We start from the raw sequence: 21,323 nt of genomic DNA, 5'->3' as shown, positions 1-21,323 counted from the left end.
ATTGTTTCAAATAATATTATTATATTATTATAATCCATCTGAAAGAAAGCCCAGTGTGATTGCAAAAACATTTTAAAAACCCTTCTTGATCTAGTGATACTGGGCCATTGGCTACTAACTGCTATCTTAGGTTTTATAGAAAGCAGGCCCCTTAAAATGTAACATCATATGCTTTTTACAGGCTCATAATCCGTTTCACAAGGTAAATACAGAATCCATGCCTGTATAATTTTTCAAATAAACTCAACAGGCAAAGACAAGGCCTTAGAGGTACTTTAAAAAAGAGAGAAAGCATAAATCAAGGCAGAACAAGGATTCCATAACATATAGAAATGAAAATCTCACTCTTTACCAGGTATGAGCTTGTCGGGACCATTTCTGGAGGTTATTTCAGTAAATTCTCTTAAAATCTTAGCTGCCTTTTTGGCTTCCGATTTCAAATTGGAAGGTATGGGATTGTTCACTAGAAGAGAAAAAAATAATATAAAAGGACATTATTACTAGTATAACATTGACAAGCGAAGCTGAAACCATCTTTTATTTTTTCCAGTGGTTTGTATGACTTGATTGGACCATAATTCTCTACCTTAGTCATATTCTGTGATGCTATTACAATTTCCTTCAATAGCTGCAATAATGGCAGAACTCAGGAAAACATTGCCCTCTCATGGAATGAGGAACTGAGGGACAATCTCTTTCCAATCACATCCACCGGTCCCATCAGCTCATCTGGGATGGGTATGTTTTGCAACCTGTCAGCTAGGGAATGTTGTCTGGCTAGAAAAAAGAACACTTTTATGTCATGGCTCCCTCCCTTTGGAACATCATTCCTCAAAGATCAGATTAGCCTTGACTTTCAGGCCTTTGAAGTAGTCCAGAGAGGGAAGCGCTAACCATGAACATTAACAGTACATTTATTGTAAAGTTACAGTAACAGCATCTTGGAGGCCTGAAAGTACATCTCCCTCCCACCCACCTTTATAGTCCTAGAAATTAGGGAGGGTCCTTTTTTAGGCCTCTGCCATGCCACATTGCTTCTGAAAGCCCAGATGCCACTTCTCTGATTGTTGCTAGGGTCCTCCTCCTCCTGTCTCTCAAGGACATTTTCACAGACCATAAGACTGACTTTGCTGGCTTCCCATAAGGCCTTGAAATGTGGTTTCACCATTGGGCATGGGGAGCTGGAAGTATGGTAAAGAGAGCCAGTGCGGTCTGATGGTGAAGGCACCAGGCTAGAAACCAGGAGATGGTGAGTTCTAGTCCTGCTTTAGGCATGAAAGCCAGATGGGAGAATTTGAGCCAGCCGCTGTCTCTTTCAACCCAGCCCACCTCACAAGGTGGTTGCTGTGAGGAAAATAGGAAGAAGGAGAGTTAGGTACTTTCACTGCCTTAAGTATAAAAAAAAATAGTAAAGGCAAGAAAAAAAATCAAATAAATAAATAAATACATACAGCCTGTGTAGTAGTTATAATATTGTTGCTGGGTATTGGAATACCTCAGCTATAGATTTTGTTGTATGGCTTTTATATTGTTTTAAATTGTTTTTAATCCTTTTTTTCTATTTATTTTGTTATTTTAAAAAATGTGATGACCTGCACTGAGTCATATATTTGATATTGGTAACTATATAGGTAGGTACAGATTGAAATAAATAAATGAATGAATAAATGAATGAATAAATGAATAAATGAATAAATAAATAAATAAATAAATAAATAAATAAATAAATAAATAAATAAATAAATAAATAAAATCTTAACACAGGAATATTTATTGATATTAAAGTAACGGGTTATTTTTTTCCACCATTGAGCTCAATAAATAATTGCTCTAATTTAATTCTACCAACTATCAAGAGAAAAATGTAGCGGGAAATACAAAAGCAGTTGTTCGGTTTCAGCAAGGAAATTTGCTAGCTGATGATTTTGAAATGCTTACTTCCCAGCTATTAAATTGAGAAAGATGATAATGAACAGGAAACCATATTTTAATGCTGCAAAAGATTTAAAACTTTAAAAAAAATCAGTTTATAGTTAACAATATGACTAGTTACTCACTGAGTTTATTCTGAAAAGGGAAGCCTTTTTCTCATAAAACTAATCCAAATGAAATAAATGAAGTTCTGTTGTAAATTTTAATGATCCCATTAAATTCTAAAAATATTTAAGGATCTGTTATGATATTTTCAAGAACTTGTAACTAATGAATAGACTACCGCAACTTAAGACAGAAATAAACATTTGAATTGCAATATATATGCAATATATATTTGCTTATAACAGCTACAATTAAATACTGAGCTGTTCCCCCAGAGAAAGAGGGAAATGTATTTACATATATGTATATATTATGTGTTTTTTCATTTAAATACTGCCAAAATTGTATGACTCCTAGGGGTTTCTAATCAAAAAACAAAATGAAAATTAAATACAACTTGTTCAATTTTTATCTTAAACAAATTCAACATTGAAACATTAAAATAAACATTTATTTGTGTTGTCTTCACGCTAGGCAACATCAATTTCAAAAGGTCCACTATCTATAATAGCTGCAAGTACTATTTCGTAAGAGAGCTTGCAGCCGCCTCATGTGTCAATATTTAATAAGAGGGCAAATATTATTTTGTACTACCCAGTTTCTTTTGGTAACATGGGCTGCCACACAAGTTGGATTAATAAATTATAAAAAAATGGAAATAAGGTAAAGAGGTGGAAATATTTCAGGAACATTTTCTTATATTATTGTCCTTTTATTGCAAAAGGCCAGGTTTGTCTTAATGAATTTACAATTACAATTAGTATTTGATACAGAGAGAGGGGTCACATGAGATTAGTCACATTTTCACAAAGTTACTTCTAATTTACAGTACAGAATGAACACACTGTTTTGGAAAGTATAAGATCTGAGAAACTCTTAAGAAAGAGATGAGAGAGATAAAGGAAGGAGGGAGGGAAAGAGAGAAAGAGATGTCATCTCACAAGAATTTCTGCCCTGCATTATAATTAAACAAATACATGGTGCAAGACATGATTAGAAAAAAGCAATACACCAACAGTATTAAAAATACAAATAAAACTGCTCTTGCAAATTGGCATCAAATAAGTTAAATTTACTTAAATAATATATAGAGTTTCAGGCTTCTGAGTGGGGTGGTGGCCTAGTGGGAGAGATGGGGTGCCTCCCACTTGGAAGATTGAGAGTTCAATTATAGGTAATGGCAGATATGTCTCTCCTAGGGGCCAAAGAAAAAAATAGCTGCTGTATGCATAGCGTCAGGAAGGGTATCCGGCTAGTAAATCTTCAGCTCTATCCAGTTGCTTTGATTCTACCCTGAATTAAGGGATTACAGGGTTGGAAAGAGGGAGTTCACATCTAACACCCAAGGCACCCTATGAAATACTGCAAATAATAACGTACTGTCATACATCAAATACAATAGGTCCAGGAAATTACAGTACATAATTATTATATCATTTTCCCCATTGACCATTTGCAGTACCGCCACAGAAAATAGACAGTCCATGAACCATAAATTGGGAACCATCATAAGTATAAGTAGTCCTCAAGTTACAAACCACTTTCATTCAGCAACCAGAGTTACATTGGCACTGAACAAGTGGAACTTATAACTGACAATTGAGGTTGTGACAGTCGCAATGTTCCAGCAGTCTTATGATTGCAATTCAGGTACTTGGCAACCAGCTCACAATTATAAGGGTTGCAGTGTCCCATGGTCATGTGATCACCATGTGTAAACTTCCATGCTAGTTTCTCATAAGCAAAGTCAAAGAGAAACTTCCAAGAGGAAGCTAGTAGGAGGTTGCAAGTTACTCACAATCCTGCTTTTTCTCCTGAGGAGCCCGTGTCACATGGGGATTTTGTGCTGAGTAGCACATACCCACCCATACCCTGTGGTGCCCACCCTTTTGGCACCTACTGATCTGCACCCGGTAGCACCCACAGGCCTGCATGTCTGGGATGAGCTTTCCCACATTGTGTTCATATGAGATCCTTGCTTAATAACCTGTGTGATCCTTGCTTAATGACAATAAGAACTGCCAGGATTGCCATCACTAGTCATATGGTATCATATTCATGACTGCATTCCTTAACAATGGAAATTTGAGCCCAATCATCACCGAACCCCTGAGGATTACATAATGACTACTACAATCTGACAGTTCTCTGCTGTGGTTAATAACATTAATTTCCCTTTTGCAGCTGTTTTCAAAAACATAATGAAACACCAGGGATAACAAAAAATGCCCCAAAGCTCACATTGTTGTTAGTTGTGAAGTTGTGTCCGACCCATCGTTCCTCCAGGCCTTCCTGTCCTCTACCATCCTCTGAAGTCCATTTAAACTGACGCCTATTGCTTCAGTGACTCCATCCAGCCACCTTATTCTCTGTCGTCCGCTTCTTCTTTTGCCCTCAATCATTCCCAGCATTAGGCTCTTCTCCAGTGAGTCCTTCCTTCTCATTAGGTGGCCAAAGTATTTGAGTTTCATCTTCAGGATCTGGCCTTCTAAAGAGCAGTCAGAGTTGATCTCCTCTAGGACTGACCGGTTTGATCACCTTGCAGTTCAAGGGACTCGCAGGAGTCTTCTCCAGCATCGTAGTTCTAACGCCTCAATTCTTTGGTGCTCAGCCTTTCTTATGGTCCAACTTTCACAGCCATACATTGCAACTGCGAAAACCATAGCCTTGACTATACACACTTTTTTTGGCAGAGTGATGTCTCTCTTTTTAGTATGCTGTCTAGATTTGCCATAGCTTTCCTCCCTAGAAGCAAGTGTCTTTTAATTTCTTGGCTACAGTCCCCATCTGCGATGACCTTGGAGCATAGGAAAATAAAATCTGTCACTACCTCCATTTCTTCCCCATCTTTAACAAATAACATGCATTAATTATTTGTTGATTTAAAGCAGCACAGCCCTTCTGCACTGTACAATTCTTTCTACCTACATCCTATTGATAATCTTGTTCCCATTTATTGTAAAAAGAAAAGTTGAGAATAATCTTAGAAACACTCATTCTATTAGTGTATCCTTCTACGGCTTGCTTTCTCTGTGATCAAAAGACCATATCCATTTTTTAGAATTGCAATTCATTTATATATTTATCAACAATGAGGTGGAGACTAGATTATTTGAGATATTCGTAAAGATTTCCTAATTAATATTGAAGATGACTATTAGAATCTGAAAGTTTACTGAATGTATTAATAACATTTATCATCCAAACAGCTAAATAATTCTGCTCTCAGAAACTAAAGCACCTGGTTTTGTTCATTCCATCTAACACAGTTATGATCTCTCTGGGAAATTGCTACGATGGAGCCATATCTGTGGGCACACAAGTGTTGCCCTAGCTCAGCTCCAGCGTGCATGCGTGCGCCAGCCAGCTAATTTTTGGGCCTTCCAGGCCCACCGGACGTCGGGAAATGGGCTGTTTCTAGCCTCCGGAGGGCCTAAAATTTAACTGGTAGTCAATGTAGTCATGTGAAATTAAAAATGATATGCTACTCATAGATATTCCTCTAAAATTATCTACAAAATTATAAAACATTGAAGCTATCAGCAGCTTCCGCGTTAGGAAAAAAAAGTTACTTGAACAAAGGTAAGTTTTAATAGCTTCTACTAACTCAGAAAGGCAGGAGGAAAAAGAACCCAGAAACTTAAAAACACATACTTCTATGTGTTACAGTAGATAAATGTATTGTATACAGATGGCTTCCTGCTTGCCTATTATAAATTAATGAAATCTTTCCATTGTAGTCTTGAGTCTTCTGCTAAGAAGCCAATTCCTAAACAAAGGCTAGGTATCTGGAGAACAGAGTTTTACCTTGCCTAGGCCAAGGCTAATAATATTTTTAATATTTTTAAATTAAATTCAACTCTTCAACTATCTTCAAGATTAACCTTATGTAGTAATCTGAAAAGACTGTAGTCGAAGCATAAATGATGTAACAATTTAGAATACAGGATATAAGTGTTGTAGAGTTGGACCTTTCTCCTAGTGTGTGGGTGAAGAGTTATAGCTTTTATAATAAACAGCAGCTGAAGCTTAAATGGATAAATGCCTAGAGCCTAAATAAGAAAACAACTGGGAAAACTGACCCTCTGGAATGAATTACCCACCGAGCTCTGGACAGCCCCTGATCTCCATTCCTTCCGCAAAGTTCTTAAGACCTGGCTTTTTACTCAAATCACCTGATCTGGTTGGGTTTTTTAGTTAACTGTGGGATTTTAAATTGGATTTTTAATGCTATTTAGTGATATTGTTTTTATTGTCATTTTGTACTTGTGAGCCGCCCCGAGTCCTTCGGGAGAAAGGCAGCATATACATTTTAATAAAATAAAATAAAATAAAAACTGGGAAAACTTGAAAGTATCTTAACAATATCAACCCCTTGGGTCATGTGACCCAAGAATTAAAGGAATTGAAGAATAGAGGGGTCTTCTGCAGAGTTTTGATCAGTGGTGGGTTGCCCCCAATTTGGACCGGTTCGCAAGAACCAGTAGTAAAACCTGCGGGAGGCCCCGCCCACTGCCCCGGATGTCATTATCAGCGATCTGCGCACGCGCAGAAGCTTTTGCGTATGCACAGATCCCATTGCGAACCAGTAGTAAGGTAAGTAGAACCCACCCCTGGTTTTGATCCACTTCTAAACTGCCTCTCCTAAACAAATACGTTGGGGAATATTTTCCCCCTCTGCAGTACTCTTATCCCGATCCAACAAATTTTAGATGTAATTATTCTTTTCCCCCTTTCCCCCTATTGTTTTTAGAAGCAGATAAGCTGTGTCTTGAATTCTTTATTCTTAATCTTTTTTCAATATTCAACTGACTAAGAAGACTAAAAAAGGATAATAAGAGCTCTTCCAGACCTGCTTTTTGGCAAGGATATATGAAATCCCACCATGCCCAGTTCACCTTAGTTTTGTCTATAAGTTTTGTCAACTTATAACGGGGAATAGTTTATTTAAAGAACTGCATGCCATTAAAAAAAAAGCCTGTTTTTCTGGTTTCTATTAGTCTGCCCTCCGTTCACTGCCTGAAACAAATGAGGAAAGAAAAATTGGAGCAAGGGCTTATTATCTATCTGGATTTTCAAGTGTCGAGAGTAATTTATCTAATTACTAACCATAAGCATTTTTAAGGCTACTTCAGGGTCCAACACCACAGAAAGTAATACAACTGCATGCATATCTCCTAATTTACAGGTTGGATAAATAGGGTCAATATGAATCGTTTATTTACACACACATACTTTAGTTATTTTTTATAAATAACTCAAGACAATGAACATCCTTCCTCCAATTTTTTCCACAACAACCACCCTATGAGATGGGTTGGGCTGAGAGACTATAACTGGTCCAAGGTCACCCATCCGGCTTTCATGCCTAAAGTGGGACTACAACTCAATTTCCTGGTTTTTAATGTGGTGCCTTAACCATATACACAATGTAATTAATGTGATGTTTCACTGTCTCTCCTCAACAGTTTCTACTGCTATGTGTTTTGGGAATTGATAGTTAATATTATAAAGTGAGAAGTTTTCAGTTACTACTGAAAAGTAGTACTTTGGGTACTACTTGGATAATATTTGAGTGGTACTTTAGGTGCTACTTTTGCCACAATTTCTGGCAAAAAAAAATTCCCCCTCCCATTAGCACAAAGAAGATACTGACCTAGATTACAGTTCAGTTGTAAAATTTATTCTAGTAACTCTTGGCTACTTCCAAAACTATATTTTGATTATAAAACTCCAATCATGGTTCTTCTTTTTAGGTATTTAGGAGAGCAGCGTTAGTTTCCAGTATCCCAAAACCAGAGATCTATTAGTATCTTTTCAGACTAATATGCTATAGACGCTTTCTCCTTTTACACGTGTATGCCTATAAAACTATTTCCCAACAATTTTTTTTTTATTTTATCACATAAATTACCAGGAGAAAAAAAATCAATCAACCTGGGTGCTCTTCAATCCCATTTATCACAACAAGAGTAAACCAAACATAATTTTACCTCAGCAGGTGGCAGCACAGGGTTTGCTCTGTCTGGTTTACTCATAGCTCAAGCATGGTTGGGCGTGATTAGTATTTGGATGGGAGAGTATCAGGAAAAACAAGGGCTATAGGCTAAACTAGGAAGTCAAAAAACAAAAACAAAAACAAAACCATATCCCCATCCTGAAATAAAGCCACAGCAAGCCGCATGGAAAGACCATATATGTGTCGGAGTCATGTTTATCTCTGTCCTTAAAATATATGTTTATTAGATTCTTATCCCGCCTTTATAATTCAAATAAAGAAGTCGCATCATTAGTATAATCTCAAAGATTATGAAGGAGATATAAAGGGTTTCGTTTTAGCTGGGGTGGATCTATTTTTCCCACACGTTGATTGTAAGCCCAATACATATACAAATACATATTCATTACAGACCAATACAAATACAGCAGGTTTCTAACAAGGCAATCCATAGATGGGTCTATGCAACACAAGGAAGAAATGAAGGCAGATGCGGACCCTCCCGGACTAACCCCACAACCTTTCTCAAAATCCCAATATAAAAAAACCCTCTCCTTCGCAGATCAGCCTTGGCCAGATACTCACTTCTGCCGGGCGTCCCTGGTTGGAAAAGCTCCTCTTGACTTAAAAGCCACGAGGTCACCCACGCGAGAAAAGGAACACGGTCATATCCCCACCGAAACCCTTCGCCTGGGCAAGACGGAGGCTATTGCGGCAGCAGCTAGTGCTGCTACTGCTGCTCACCTGAAGCAGGTGCATTTGGGAGGGGAATAGCTGACTTCCCGAGTGCCTGATTTTTAGAGGGGGGAAAAATGAGCGAAGGAAACCGCGCGGGTTGACGGACATTTTGCTAATACCTTGGGCTTCTGGTTTGAAATTCTACGTATACCCTATCCAAAGAGGATCACCAAATGTCTCTGGTCCTGACATTTTAAATTAATATCCAGGCAATGGACGAAGACGGACCTGGCCGTTGCCGTAAAGCGGCGAAAAGAGGCTTTACGTCAGTTCGAGAACGGCTTTGGCCGCTTTTCCTTCGCTCATTGCTTTCGGGGTTTCGAGGGATCATGGCGGCGGGGGAAATGAAGTCCGTTTTATTCGTATGTCTGGGTGAGTGAATGGCTTTTTTTTTTTTTTAGGGAAAGAGAGGTGGAGTGCATCGGTTGGAGAAAAAAGCAGGGAGGGGGGGACATTAGCTATTGGTCTTTCCCCCCCCCTTTTTTTTGATACAGGGACTAATAAAGAGACGAGAAAGGAAAGATTAGAAATGAAAAGAATTTTCATTTACTTCTTTTCCCTCTTTCCCCCGCTGTTCCCAAGAATGATAAATAAGGACCGTTATTTTCAATTGCACATATTCTTTACTTCTCATCTCTCATCTTTGCTGCTCCTTCCTTGCATTCTTCCTGAGTTGCTAGATTGCATCTTTTGCCTGCGTCTCCGGCATCGGCATTTACATGTACAGTACAGCAGCAGAAGGGAGGGCTGCTGTTTTACCCTAAAACTCAGTTTATCGGCCCTGCGATTCACGAAGATGGGGAAATAACTGTAAAGGCGGGAGGATAAACTGTTTACTTTGGCGAGCGTGCATTATTTCTGCAGAGGAGAAGCTCTACTTGTGACTGCATTGCTTTCCTTTGGATAGCTTCAGAATATCTGATGAAACCAGACACGTTTTAGTCCATTAGCTTCATAATTTTATCCACTTAATATTTTTTAAAATCTCACTCCCCCCCTTTTCACTTCCCGTGCCCTTTTGCAGTTAATTTGGGATGCTGTAAATAACAATAAGCAACATGAAATGACTCTGCTTGCATGCTATGTAGACACTTCTCTTCACTTTTGCTATTCCATTATTTTTTATTTATTTATTTTTTTGAAAAAGCTGGATGATGGATTCACTAAGGCAGCTATGACAGGTACTGAAGGACACAAGTCATTAATTGAAACAAGTGACTTGGGTTTTTTAAAAAACAGCAAATAGTATTTAATTCATAATTTAAACAATTCTCTAAAAGATCAATTCTATTTCTTGTTTGGGTTTGTACAAATGGGGCTCCTGTCATTCACAATTGAGGCAGTGAAACTTGGGACAGCTGTAAACCGGAACTGTTAAAGAAGATATACCAATCAGTTCTTTAAAGAAAATATTTAAAATGTCTAATATGTACTGCCTAAAAGCATGTTTACTTATGCCTACAGATATGATTACTTTTATAACAAATGAACCACTGGGTTTATAAAACTACTTTTATAACAAATATACAACTGCTACAAAAAGAAACCTTAATATGCAGATAAATTGACACTTTTAACTGATTCTTGGTAATACTAGCAATCATTGGTAGTTGTTAGTTTAAGCATCTTTGCAAATGCCGCTTTGAGCCGATTTTAAGTGTCTTAAAATATAACTTCACATACATGGAAAGGTGAAGCAGAGTTGGCAGACATCTGCATTCTGATAATTCTATAATCCACAACTCAGAATAATGAGCATCTGGAGTGGGGGCATTGGAAGCAAGTGATAGCGTGCATTATGATATCCTCCTTCAAATGTATATACATATTTGAATCAGATGCTGGGACCCAAGTATCACAGCATTTACATGGTGATCTTACCATATAGAGTATGTGTCAGTATTTTGACATGATTGTGATTTGCTATAGCTACCACTACTTAGAATTACTTTCTGGGACTTCATTACTATAAATTTGTGATTGTTAGAATGCAGTTCCGTCACTCAAAGAATTTACTAGTGACCATTTCAGATGCCATTGTGTTGCTTGAAATATTTACCTGTACTGTGAAGACCTTAATAAAATGTTCTCTATTCAATTTGTCTTGTTGGTACACCATGGTTTTGGTGATCTGTTACCCTAAATCTGCAGGAAATTAGATACAGTTATAATCCTATGCATGGTTACACCAAGGTTGATCATGTTAAATTCAATAAAAATTTACTATCAGTCTGTAAAGGTTAAGGCCCAAATTTCTGTTATCTCTTTATGGCAGGAGAGTCATGACTCATTTAATTTCTGATAATTGCATTAAAGAACATGCAAGTAAATTTCTATATAGTCACAACTCTGTTTAACTTCTCTTTGAATATTTGCAGAACAGAAAATGAGTTAATGCAATGGTTTGGTTTATATTATGTGTAAACGTATTGAATAAATCCCAGTGGTTTATTCCATATATTAAGTACCATAACATTTAGCAAGCCATGTATGAGCTTGAATAATTTGTCATCAAACCAGCAAATAACCTATATTTGTGATCCCAGTAAGTGAATTAAATTTAACCAGCAGTTTTTTAGTTGCAGCTATTCTGTACTAAGTACAACCAGATCTACTAACTAATTTTAAAAGTACTGTCCTAGTAATTTTATAAACACACCATGCTTTTGAAACCAGATAGTGTAGGACAGAATACCGTATAGGACACCCGTCACTTAGTACTTTGTTGAAGCACCTTTGGCAGCAATTACGTCCTCAAATCTTTGGGTAAGATGCAACAAGCTTTACATGCCTGGAATGGGGGATATTCTGCCATTCTTCCTTGCAAACCCTCTCAAGCTCAGTCAGGTTAGATGGCGACCTCCAGAGATGGTCAGTAGGGTTCAAGTCAGGGGTTGGCTGGGCCATTCTAGGACATTCACAGAGTTGTCCCTAAATTACTCCTGTGTTGTCTTGGCTATGTGCTTAGGAATGTTGTCATGTTGGAAAGTGAACCTTTAGCCCAGTCTGAGGTCCTGAGTGCTGTGGAACAGATTTTCATTGAGGATATCCTTGTACTTTGCTCCATTCAGCTTTCTCTCAACCCTGACCAATCTCCCAACCCCTGTTGATGAAAAATACCCCCACAGCATGATGCTGCCACCACCATGCTTCACTATTGGGATTATATTGGGCAGTTTATAAGCGGTGCCTGGTTCCTCCAGACATAATGTTTAGAATTGAGGTCAAACAGTTCAATCTTGGTTTCATCAGACCAGAGAATCTTGTTCCTCACAGTCTTGAGAGTCCTTCAGGTCCTTTTTTAAAAACTCCAGAAAGGCTAGCATGTGTTCTGCACTGAGGAGAGGCTTCTGTCTAGCCACTCTACCACAAAGCCCAGATCAGTGGAGGGCTGCAGTGATGGTTGTCCTTCTTGAACTCTGTCCCATCTCCACACAGAATCTCTGGAGCTCAGTCAGAGTAACGATTGGGATTTTAGTCATTTCTCTTACTAAGGCCCTTCCCCCTGATTGCTCAGTTTGACCGTGCGACCAGCTGTTAGAAGAATCCTCATTGTGCCAAACCTCTTCTATTTGAGAATTATGGAGGCCACTTTTAGGAACCTTCATTGCAGCAGAAATTTTATTGTAGCCTTACTCAGATCTGTGCCTTCCAATAATCCTGTCTCCGAGCTCTGCAGGCAGTTCTTTTGATCTCATAGCTTTTGCTCTGTTACAGTATGTCACTTGTGAGGCCTTCTATAGAGAGATGTGTGCCTTGCCAAATCATGTCTAATCAATTTAATTTACCAAAAGTGGACTCTAATCAAGGTGTAGAAACATATAAGCAACGATCAAGAGAAATGGAAAGCACCAGAGCTAACTTTCAAATGTTGTTACAAAGGGTATGAATAGTTATGCCAATGTGATATTTCAGTTTTCTTCTTTTTAATAAAAAGAAAATTTAATAAATTTACAGACATTTCTAAAATTCTGTTTCACTTTGTCATTATGGGATACTGAGTGTAGATTCAATAAGTTTAGAATCAGGCTGCAGCATAACAAAATTGAGAAAAGTCAAGGAGGTCTGAATACTTTCTGAATGCACTGTATAAATTAATTAAATATTTCCTACATTAGAAAAGGAAGACCTAATTCGAAAGGAACTTGGTGGCTTTCTCCAGGCCAGGAAAGATTAGATTTGTTTTTAGCTCAAGCCGAAAGGAGACAAGTTTGCCTTTTTCTTTTTCCTCATACCTGCCTACATATCGTGTTTTCCTGAAAATAAGACAGGGTCTTATTTTCTTTTGACACCTCCCCCCCAAATAAGGTCTTGACCTTATTATCGGGGAGTCTTATTATTTTGGGGGTGCAGGAGGCAGCGAGTGTGGGACTGGATGTCCCGTTGCTACCATTGCCTCCCCTCCCTGTTTTTCACGCCGGCTGAGCGGCCCAACACGTCCTACCTCACCCCAATGGCAACAACTGTTTCCCTTCCCCAACGTCTCTTTATTGAGAGGGGTGGCAGGTGGGGCGAGGGAGAAGCAAGACGCGTGGAGCGAGACATGGCTCCCCTTGCCATCTCTTCTCCCTCCCTCGCCGGGCATGACAGGGCTCCTGCCCCTCGCTTAGCCACCCGCCGCCTTTAGGGATGCAATTTGGGAGTGGCAGGTGGGGCAGGTGAGAAGCGGGACACAGGTCTTACCTTTCAAGCTCCGTCACTTTCCTCACCATTGTGTCCAAGGAATCACGTAAAAGAAAACCTTATCGCGAGTTCGAGAAGTTTGATTGAACTCGCGAGAAGGCTTTCTTTTACAGCATGTTTCCCTGGACACAACGGCTTATTATCTGGACATGTTTTATTTTCGGGGAAACACGGTATGTCTCATGACTACATATTTTTTTCCATATATGTAAAATTGTATTTTAGAATGATTGGACTGAATCTTTATTTCTACAGGGAATATTTGCCGGTCTCCCATAGCTGAAGCTGTTTTTAGAAAACTTGTAACTGAAGAAAACCTTGAGAACAAGGTAAACTTGATTTTTATTACCAGTACTCAAGCCATTTTTCTGCTAGCATTATTTAAATAAATTGCTTTGTTTTTCTATAGTGGAGGATAGACAGTGCAGCAACCTCTACATATGAAATAGGAAATTCCCCAGATTATCGAGGCCAGAATTGCATGAGAAACCATGGCATAATTATGAATCATATTGCCAGGCAGGTACTGTACCCATATTTTTTTAAAATGTCTGTCTGCCTATGTTCTTATTGTTTGCAGTGGTTAATAGACAGTGGTGCTGTTTCTGACTGGAATGTGGGACGCTATCCAGATCCAAGGGCTTTAAACTGTCTGAGAAATCATGAAATTGAAACTGCTCATAAAGCACGACAGGTAGAAAGAAATGTCTCTCTCTCTGTGTATGTGTACTTGGGTGCATGTGTTTTCAGAAAAAACGGGCATACCTGCATGGCACAACTGTTTGGTGTTCTGTGCAAGGGTGGATAAAGCATTATATATTGAATAAACAGTGCAACATCTTCGTAAAAATGAAGCTATAGATACTGATAACACTGTAACCTGATTCACTTCTGAACGTGGGGTTTTGCTACAGATCCTTATTGGGAATGTCATTGGCCATTGGCCATTTCCTCAGCTTGTACATTTGGACTTATCTTTGCTGGGTTTACACATGCTGAATAGGATGGCATCCAGGACAGTTTAAAAGTTAATGATTTTTAAAAATGGAATTTTAAAAATTTAAATGGGATTTTTTAATTAATCTCAGATTTTAAATTGAATAAAATATGTAATTGTGAAAATTGAATTATATTTTACTTTATACAAAGTACTTTATACAGATAGTTCTCAACTTAGGATGGTGCTATAGGAAAGAACTGCCACATGAACAAAATTTGGGCACAGGACCTTGCCTACAGTTACGATCGTAGGAGTTCTGCAACTCCCCCATGATCTCCCCTGCATCTCAGCTGCCTTACCTAGTCAACTATTGAGCGCAAACCTACTACAGCCAGGGAGGCCTTGGTTGGCTATGGGATCCACCAGCATGTGCAAAGCATCACAATTAACTTCATTGTTTTTCTTCAGCTGCTGATAAGCATGGCCAGCCTATGTGAGGCATAGCCTTCCTACCAAAGCTGCCTCATGCCATTCTCCAAGCAGCATTAATTAATACAGGCAGGGAGGCTGTTCTCATGGGGCCAGCCCACTCCATGATTGCATGGCCCTCTGTGCTCCTCCCAAAGGCCACAGAGCCAAGTTTTGACCCCTTTGCAAAAGGCCAGGAGCATGGGGGTTGGCCTCTGTGGGCAAGGTGTTCCATAATGCGGGGGCATTGGCAGAGAAGTTCTTCCTAGATCCCACCAGCTAAATTCTTTGACTTACAGGGGCTGCAGCATATCTCCCCTGCCTGATCGAGTGGGATGGGCTAATGGGGCAAAACTGGTTCTATAGCAAACATAGTGTCATCACACAGATGGCTTTATTTGCATATTGGAAATCTATTAGACATCAAGTCCATTATATCAAAGTCCACTGAATTGAGATGCCACTGTACTTACCATTAAAGAAAGTTTTCAGTTAAATTCTTTTCATAAAGAATAGGAACTGTATGCAATTATTTGTTGTGGGTGTTTGGAGAAAAAAAGAACAATCGTTACCAGTTTTTATATATTGTACTAGAATCTTTGGTTCTTTCTGGCTGGCATTCTTGAGCAAACAACAAAACATTGCTTCTGGTTAAAATAGCAATCAATTGCATTTTTAACTGTTCATAAATAATCTTATTTTTTCTTCTTTAGTTTAAAATTGAATATATCTTCTGAATTTTAGGTTACAAAAGATGATTTCCTGTCATTTGATTATATTCTTTGCATGGATGAAAGCAATTTAAAGTAAGTGGTAAAAGCTATGAATTTTGCTAATAAATGTTTGCATATCCAACGTACTTCCTTCACATCACTTAAAGGAAAACCTTGTGAAATTCAGTGTTCTTCCTTCTAAATAGACGTGTGTAAGATTATTTAAAATGTACAAACATATTAGAACGGAACATGAACGTGTGAAAAACAGGGGTCTTTCTTTATATCCAAAGCACTGACATACAGATCTCAGCAACCACTTTTTTCTGCTGTGTCTCTAATGTTACCTTCGTCTTGTCGGATAGCTTCAAGTAGTCCTCAGGATTCCAGTTTTAAGTAGTAGCATTTTCCCCATGAAGCAGGTTGTATACCAGGACAGTTTTACAGTGGGTTCAGTTTCACTGGCCATTCTGCTGGAGTCACCGTGATGTGAAACCTAGCATCTATGAGCCACTTTAGCTGGCAGTAGCACGCTTGTCATCCGCCCAAATATTTGAGCAATGTCAGATGTTTTAATTTGAACAGCAGGAAAGTCCAGTGTATTCACACAGACTCTCCCCTTTACCTACTACCCCTGTTTCCCTGAAAATAAGACATCCCCTGATAATAAGCCAGATTGGGCTTTTGAGCGCATGCGCTAAAATAAGCCCCCCTGAAAATATTTAAACACATGCATAGCCAGTACCCGCCATTTCCTCTGGTTAGGGTTAGGGAGACAGAGCTGGAAATCAGGTAAAACTGCAAGAGAAACCCCATCTTGCTCCATGTGCCCCAAAATAATAAGACCTCCCCGAAAATAAGGCCAAGTGCTTATTTCGGGGTTCAACAAAAATATAAGACAGGGTCTTATTTTCAGGAAAACACGGTACTTCTCCAGGCAGAGAGGCCTTGATTAGTTCAAACTAAGTTGACCACTACCAATTCCCTCTCTACCACTTCATACGGCACCTCCCTTCTGCCCTGCCTGTCAGCAATAACTGGTTTGGCACTCTCTGAGCTTTAAATCCGCATCCAGTAGAAGCCTCTGTGAACGGACTTGTGCAATGCACGTGCACAAAGCCAGAGTGAATTTTAACAGATCGCTAAATCCATCAGCCTAGCCATCTGTTAGAACTCATCCTCGGTCCCATCCCACATGAATGAGTAATAAATGTTTTCCTCATAGCTGGTGATGCTTGATGGATCAGGAAGGAAACAAAGCTGGGGGGAATTACTTTGTCCCTTTCCTTAACATGTGCTCAGGGCAAAATAAGGTCCTAGCCATTTGGCAGAGTTACGCCTGTGGTAGAATATTAGGCAAATATTATGCTGGTTAAAGGACTGGTGGATAGTACTTTAACTTGGCTGTGAGAAAAAGTTATAATACTGCTCCATTGCTTCATCTCCAGAACTTTGATTGCAATTCCATATTTGACAGTCAAACTGACATCCCTTAATTGCAATTTCCCTGTACAATTCAAACATTTTTCCTTGCTTTAGGATTCTCTCTTTTACATCAAGCCAAGGGCTGGATCATGAATTAATTAGGGCTTGCCTACTTTAAATGAGCCATTATGACAATTATCCTTTTTGGATAGTTGCAAGAGGTTAGCCATTTCCTACTGGCAGGTATCCGGAGGAAGATGCAGCAACATTTTTACATGTGATTTTTCATCCCATTTTATTGGCTGAGAGTAAACTAAGATATTTGTTGCTTTCCCCCCAGTTTTTCTTCCAAAATGAATTATGAACATTTCAATTTCTACTTGGCAATATGCTTAAAAGCCATAGAAAATTCCTCACTGTAGATCTCATTGTGAATAGATGCCTTTGTTATTAGAGGAGTCTATTACACCGTTCCAAGAGCAGGTGTTTCTTTTATATGCAGCAATACTGATAAAAAATATATGCTTTACTTAATAATAATGGAAAGTTAACTAATCTTTTTTAGTGACTTGAAAAGAAAATGCAATCAAATTAAAAATTGCAAAGCTAAAATTGAACTTCTTGGTAGTTACGATCCAGAGAATCAGCTTATTATTGAAGATCCATATTATGTAAGTATTTTCTCATTTAATCTATTTAATTATTGTTATTTGTAAGAAAAAAATTGTTTGTAATTTGGGATTCTGTATTTTCTCTCTTTTTTATTTTCCACCTCCAGGGAAATGATGAAGATTTTGAAACTGTTTATCAACAATGTCACAGATGCTGTAAAGAATTTTTGAAAAACCCTCATTGATGTGGTTATGTTTCTGAACGTAAATAATTCTATGACATTAGTGCAAAATCTCAATTGACATTAAACTATCATAGTGTGCCTCTAAAATAGATACATTTGTGCATTCTTAATTTTAATTTTTGTGGTATACTGAATGGGTATACATTATTTGAGAAGATGTTTTTTCAAAATTAAATTGATTTTATCAAATATATGATGAATGAATATTGTGCTGCTCATCTATATAAGAAAAAAAACCTGTTGGTACTAAACTAAGTGAATAAATATGTGTAATTCCATATACAGGTAGTCCTTGACTTGTGACTTGTCTCTGGGGGGTGCTCGACACAGGCCACGTACAAATTGTAGGGGTACTATGGTGTGCCACAGATGCAGGGAGGCCAGGGAAAGGAGCTGTAGTTGATGACCCTGCAGTGCAGCGAAACAATGTGACACTCAGAAAGAAGCTTTCACAGTGAGGCATAAAGCAGCCCTCCCATCATGAACCCTGAATGCCTGGGAAACTACAAACCAGCTGCCCTCACTGCCCTGCCCTGCCCGCCCCATGCCAACTGACTTTCATCAGCTTTATCAAAAAGATGAAAAATGCTAAAGGCAGCAGCTCAGCTGCAGTGTCTTAAAATACCTCTTTTCCCATGCTCCTGGGCAGGACTGGAACACTGGAGCTTGCTTCGTGTTGGGAAAAAAATCTTGCCTCACTTTGCCCTGGCTCTGTGAAGAGATCACAATTTCCCGAGGCTGCGCAAAATACTCTCAATTCTAAAAGCTAAAGTTTCAGCTGGCTTTAGCATTTTTCCATGCAAAGAGTCAGACTGGGCATGCCTCATAAGCTTGATAGTTTTAAGAAGTTTCAGGTTGACTTTCCTGGGTTAAAACCATCGAGCACACATTCCTAGAGGAGATCAACACCCTTGGAGAGTCCGGGGCATTTGGAACTTCCAATGAGGCAGCTGCTTTGTGCCGCACTGTGGAGGCTTCCAGAGTGTTCGGCCCTGGGGAGGGCTGATTGCTTTGTCCTGCACTATTCAACTTCCCTGGCATTTAAGGTCATAGATGGGGGCAGGAGAGAGAGGCAAGTGGAAGGAACTTGAATTTTGATCATGTGACTGCAGGGAGGCTGCAGTGGCTCTAACTTCAAGCATGGGTCATATGTCCCTTCATTCAGCGTGGTTGTAAGTCGACTGCCTACATACAGATATATAACAGTTCATTTAGTGACCATTTGAAGTTATAATGGCACTGAAAAAAGTGACATGACCTTTTTCATATGTATGACCTTGCAGCATCCCTATGGTCACATGATTGGAAATTGCAGTGATTCATTTAACAACTTTGGCAAGAAAGGTTGTAAAATGGAGCAAAACTCACTTTTGGGCTCAATTGTGGTCATAAGTCGAGGACTATCTGTATTATAGATACATAAACATTCTTGGATGTGTAAATGTGGCACAGAAGTCTGTTTCCTGTTGCTATTATTAACTATAGTGTTCTAAACATTTTTTTCACATCGAAACTTTATAAATACTTACCTGTACATTTTTATTTGTCAATTGCTAGATGTCTGAAAACTATATTTTGATATCCTTTCATCACTATATACAAAATATAGATGTGGAGGTGAGCCAGAAAAAAATAATAATATAGGAAAGATTTTATGATATTCAGCCATATAAAATGCTGTGATGCAAATATTTGCAGTTCTGCATTAGCACTGACAAAATAATTCCCTGTTGGTATACTCTTTTTTTAAAAGAATACAAATTGAAGTAAATAATTGCTTATTTATTTTTAAACTTAAAATAGCTTTAAAGGCTATTGACATGATGTTTGAAAAAAGTACTATAGCATTCTGAAGTAAGATAATAATAGATTATGTGTTTCAAGTTCTGATCAGTTCCTTTACAGTTCCAGCACTAATAGAAATAAGAGTAGACTATGTAAGGATAAACTTCCTTCATTTCCATAATATGAAAAAACTAAAAAAATTATGTTAGGAAATCATTACATTCTTGTTTGTTACACAAATGTAACCTTATGGATCCTGGTATATATTTGTGGAAGGCATAAAATGATTGAGGGAAGGATTTAAAAGCCTAGAGAGTTTGTAGTTTTCCAGTGGAAATAAAACCACTACCCTCCCCTCACATTTCATGCCTCTTTTTACTGATCTTCCTTATGACATCATTGGTTTCTTTCTTTTCTTCACTTGCTCCCTCCTACTTTTGAAACAACATTGTTTATGGATGCTTCAAGATTAAGCCAAAGAGAAGTTGTTAGACAGAAGCAGGCAGCGAAGTCCATAGTAAGCTGGCAAAGATCTGCTTACTAAAAAAGCACATACTGAAGGATGTTGACATAAACCAGTGATTCTATGTAAATATTGTATGAGTCATTTCTACTGATTATTGTCAGTACATGCAGTGTAATATTGTGTGGTTAATTAATTGTTTAAAAGATAACAGAGGATTGTATGCAATTGTTTGCCAAAACTTTCATCTTCTACTCAGAGCATATGAATTTTGCAATTATTCAGAGTGTTGCCATAATCCCTTTTTAGCCAAGAATCCTTATAAACGCTGCGTGGAGAAGTACAAGCCAGCACTATTTTCCCCCTTCTCTTTTAGAGTTAGTTTTTGTGTGTTTTCAAGTCTTCCCAAAAGAGGAATCTTCATAGGCCTGTAGTGGATTCGCTGCTGTTCGTGTTACCTTCTGGATTTGTCATTTTTAAGCCATAATTCCTATTAATAAGACACTTTGCTTAAATTCTATTAAAAAATACTCTAGGGACCTGTTTTGCTTTCATGAATGTCAGGTTTTATTTCAAGCAAATTTACAGACTTCATAATTAACTTCCAGGTTTGTGATTAGTATGTGCAAGATCAAATAAAATAGTGAAAAAGCTATTTTACTTCTTGTAAAATTTTCATTTTATGACCTAACTATGGTAGTAACTTTATAATTGTATTTTCAATTATATATCATCTCTATGCAAAGAGATGATATATGAAACCTGGTCCTGATCATTTACAATGTTTTTCTTTCTATGGTAACTGTTGATTTACCACTTAAAAATAAGACTATATTTTTATATCACATATTAAGGATATTAAAAATGAGTGTTTTGTATATTATCCTTAACTTGACTTTTTAATAGCAAAATATATTGTTAGCGAGGAACAATATATTTGAACAAGGTTTATCTTATTCTACATAAGTTAATTGAACACAAAGGGATTTTTCAGAAAATTTGACATTTGTGTTTCATAGCCAGCAAACTTTGGTAATTTAAAAAAAAATTAGAATGATTTGATCATAACAATTTTTATTATAGTTAATTATTGGGGCAGATTTTGATTGTATTAATGATTATTACAAGCAAATTCCTCACTTTTGATATATTTAATCAAACATGAGACCCTATTCAAATATCCTTAAATACTAATGTTTCCTCTGAACAGACTTTGA

The 21,323-nt window shown here is 38.0% G+C and overlaps 2 protein-coding genes across 5 annotated transcripts in view; one reads left to right on the top strand and one right to left on the bottom strand.

Annotated features, from left to right (window-relative positions):
- The window catches only part of SH3YL1 (SH3 and SYLF domain containing 1), a 31,834-nt gene extending 22,727 nt beyond the window's left edge, over positions 1-9,107 (bottom strand). The window contains exons 1-2 of the mRNA XM_034436785.3: positions 8,621-9,107; positions 353-463 (exon numbers count right to left, since the gene is read on the bottom strand). Coding sequence (XP_034292676.1) covers positions 353-463; position 8,621 — 112 coding nt within the window. The 5' untranslated portion in view covers positions 8,622-9,107. The remainder of the gene's footprint in view (positions 1-352; positions 464-8,620) is intronic.
- Positions 9,013-20,761, top strand: ACP1 (acid phosphatase 1). 4 transcript variants are annotated; one of them, XM_087882433.1, is made up of 7 exons: positions 9,024-9,145; positions 9,921-9,954; positions 13,712-13,785; positions 14,037-14,150; positions 15,609-15,670; positions 17,568-17,673; positions 17,781-20,761. In XM_087882433.1, the coding sequence occupies exons 2-7, from the start codon at positions 9,948-9,950 to the stop codon at positions 17,856-17,858; spliced, it is 441 nt and encodes a 146-aa protein (XP_087738559.1). In that variant the 5' UTR covers positions 9,024-9,145; positions 9,921-9,947; the 3' UTR covers positions 17,859-20,761. The 4 variants fall into 4 exon arrangements, with proteins under 4 accessions (XP_034292679.2, XP_034292677.2, XP_087738559.1 ...); XM_087882432.1 differs by lacking the exon at positions 14,037-14,150 and adding an exon at positions 13,866-13,979 and having other exon boundaries at positions 9,052-9,145; XM_034436788.3 differs by lacking the exon at positions 9,921-9,954 and having other exon boundaries at positions 9,013-9,145.
- Positions 20,762-21,323: the final 562 nt, after the last annotated feature.

The sequence above is a fragment of the Pantherophis guttatus genome, chromosome 1, assembly GCF_059756535.1.
Source record: "Pantherophis guttatus breed Tessera chromosome 1, ASM5975653v1, whole genome shotgun sequence".
In the NCBI taxonomy this organism is placed as follows: domain Eukaryota; kingdom Metazoa; phylum Chordata; class Lepidosauria; order Squamata; family Colubridae; genus Pantherophis; species Pantherophis guttatus.
The sequence above is the reverse complement of the archived record's forward strand: the minus strand, read 5'-3'. Positions and strand labels throughout refer to the sequence as shown.

Bases quoted from the DNA above. Each gene is read 5' to 3' on its own strand.
- ACP1 (XM_034436788.3), top strand. From the start codon at position 9,103: ATGGCGGCGGGGGAAATGAAGTCCGTTTTATTCGTATGTCTGG. The intron at 13,786-14,036 runs GTAAACTTGATT...TATTGTTTGCAG, and splicing joins AAGAAAACCTTGAGAACAAG to TGGTTAATAGACAGTGGTGC. The intron at 17,674-17,780 runs GTAAGTATTTTC...TTCCACCTCCAG, and splicing joins TTATTGAAGATCCATATTAT to GGAAATGATGAAGATTTTGA.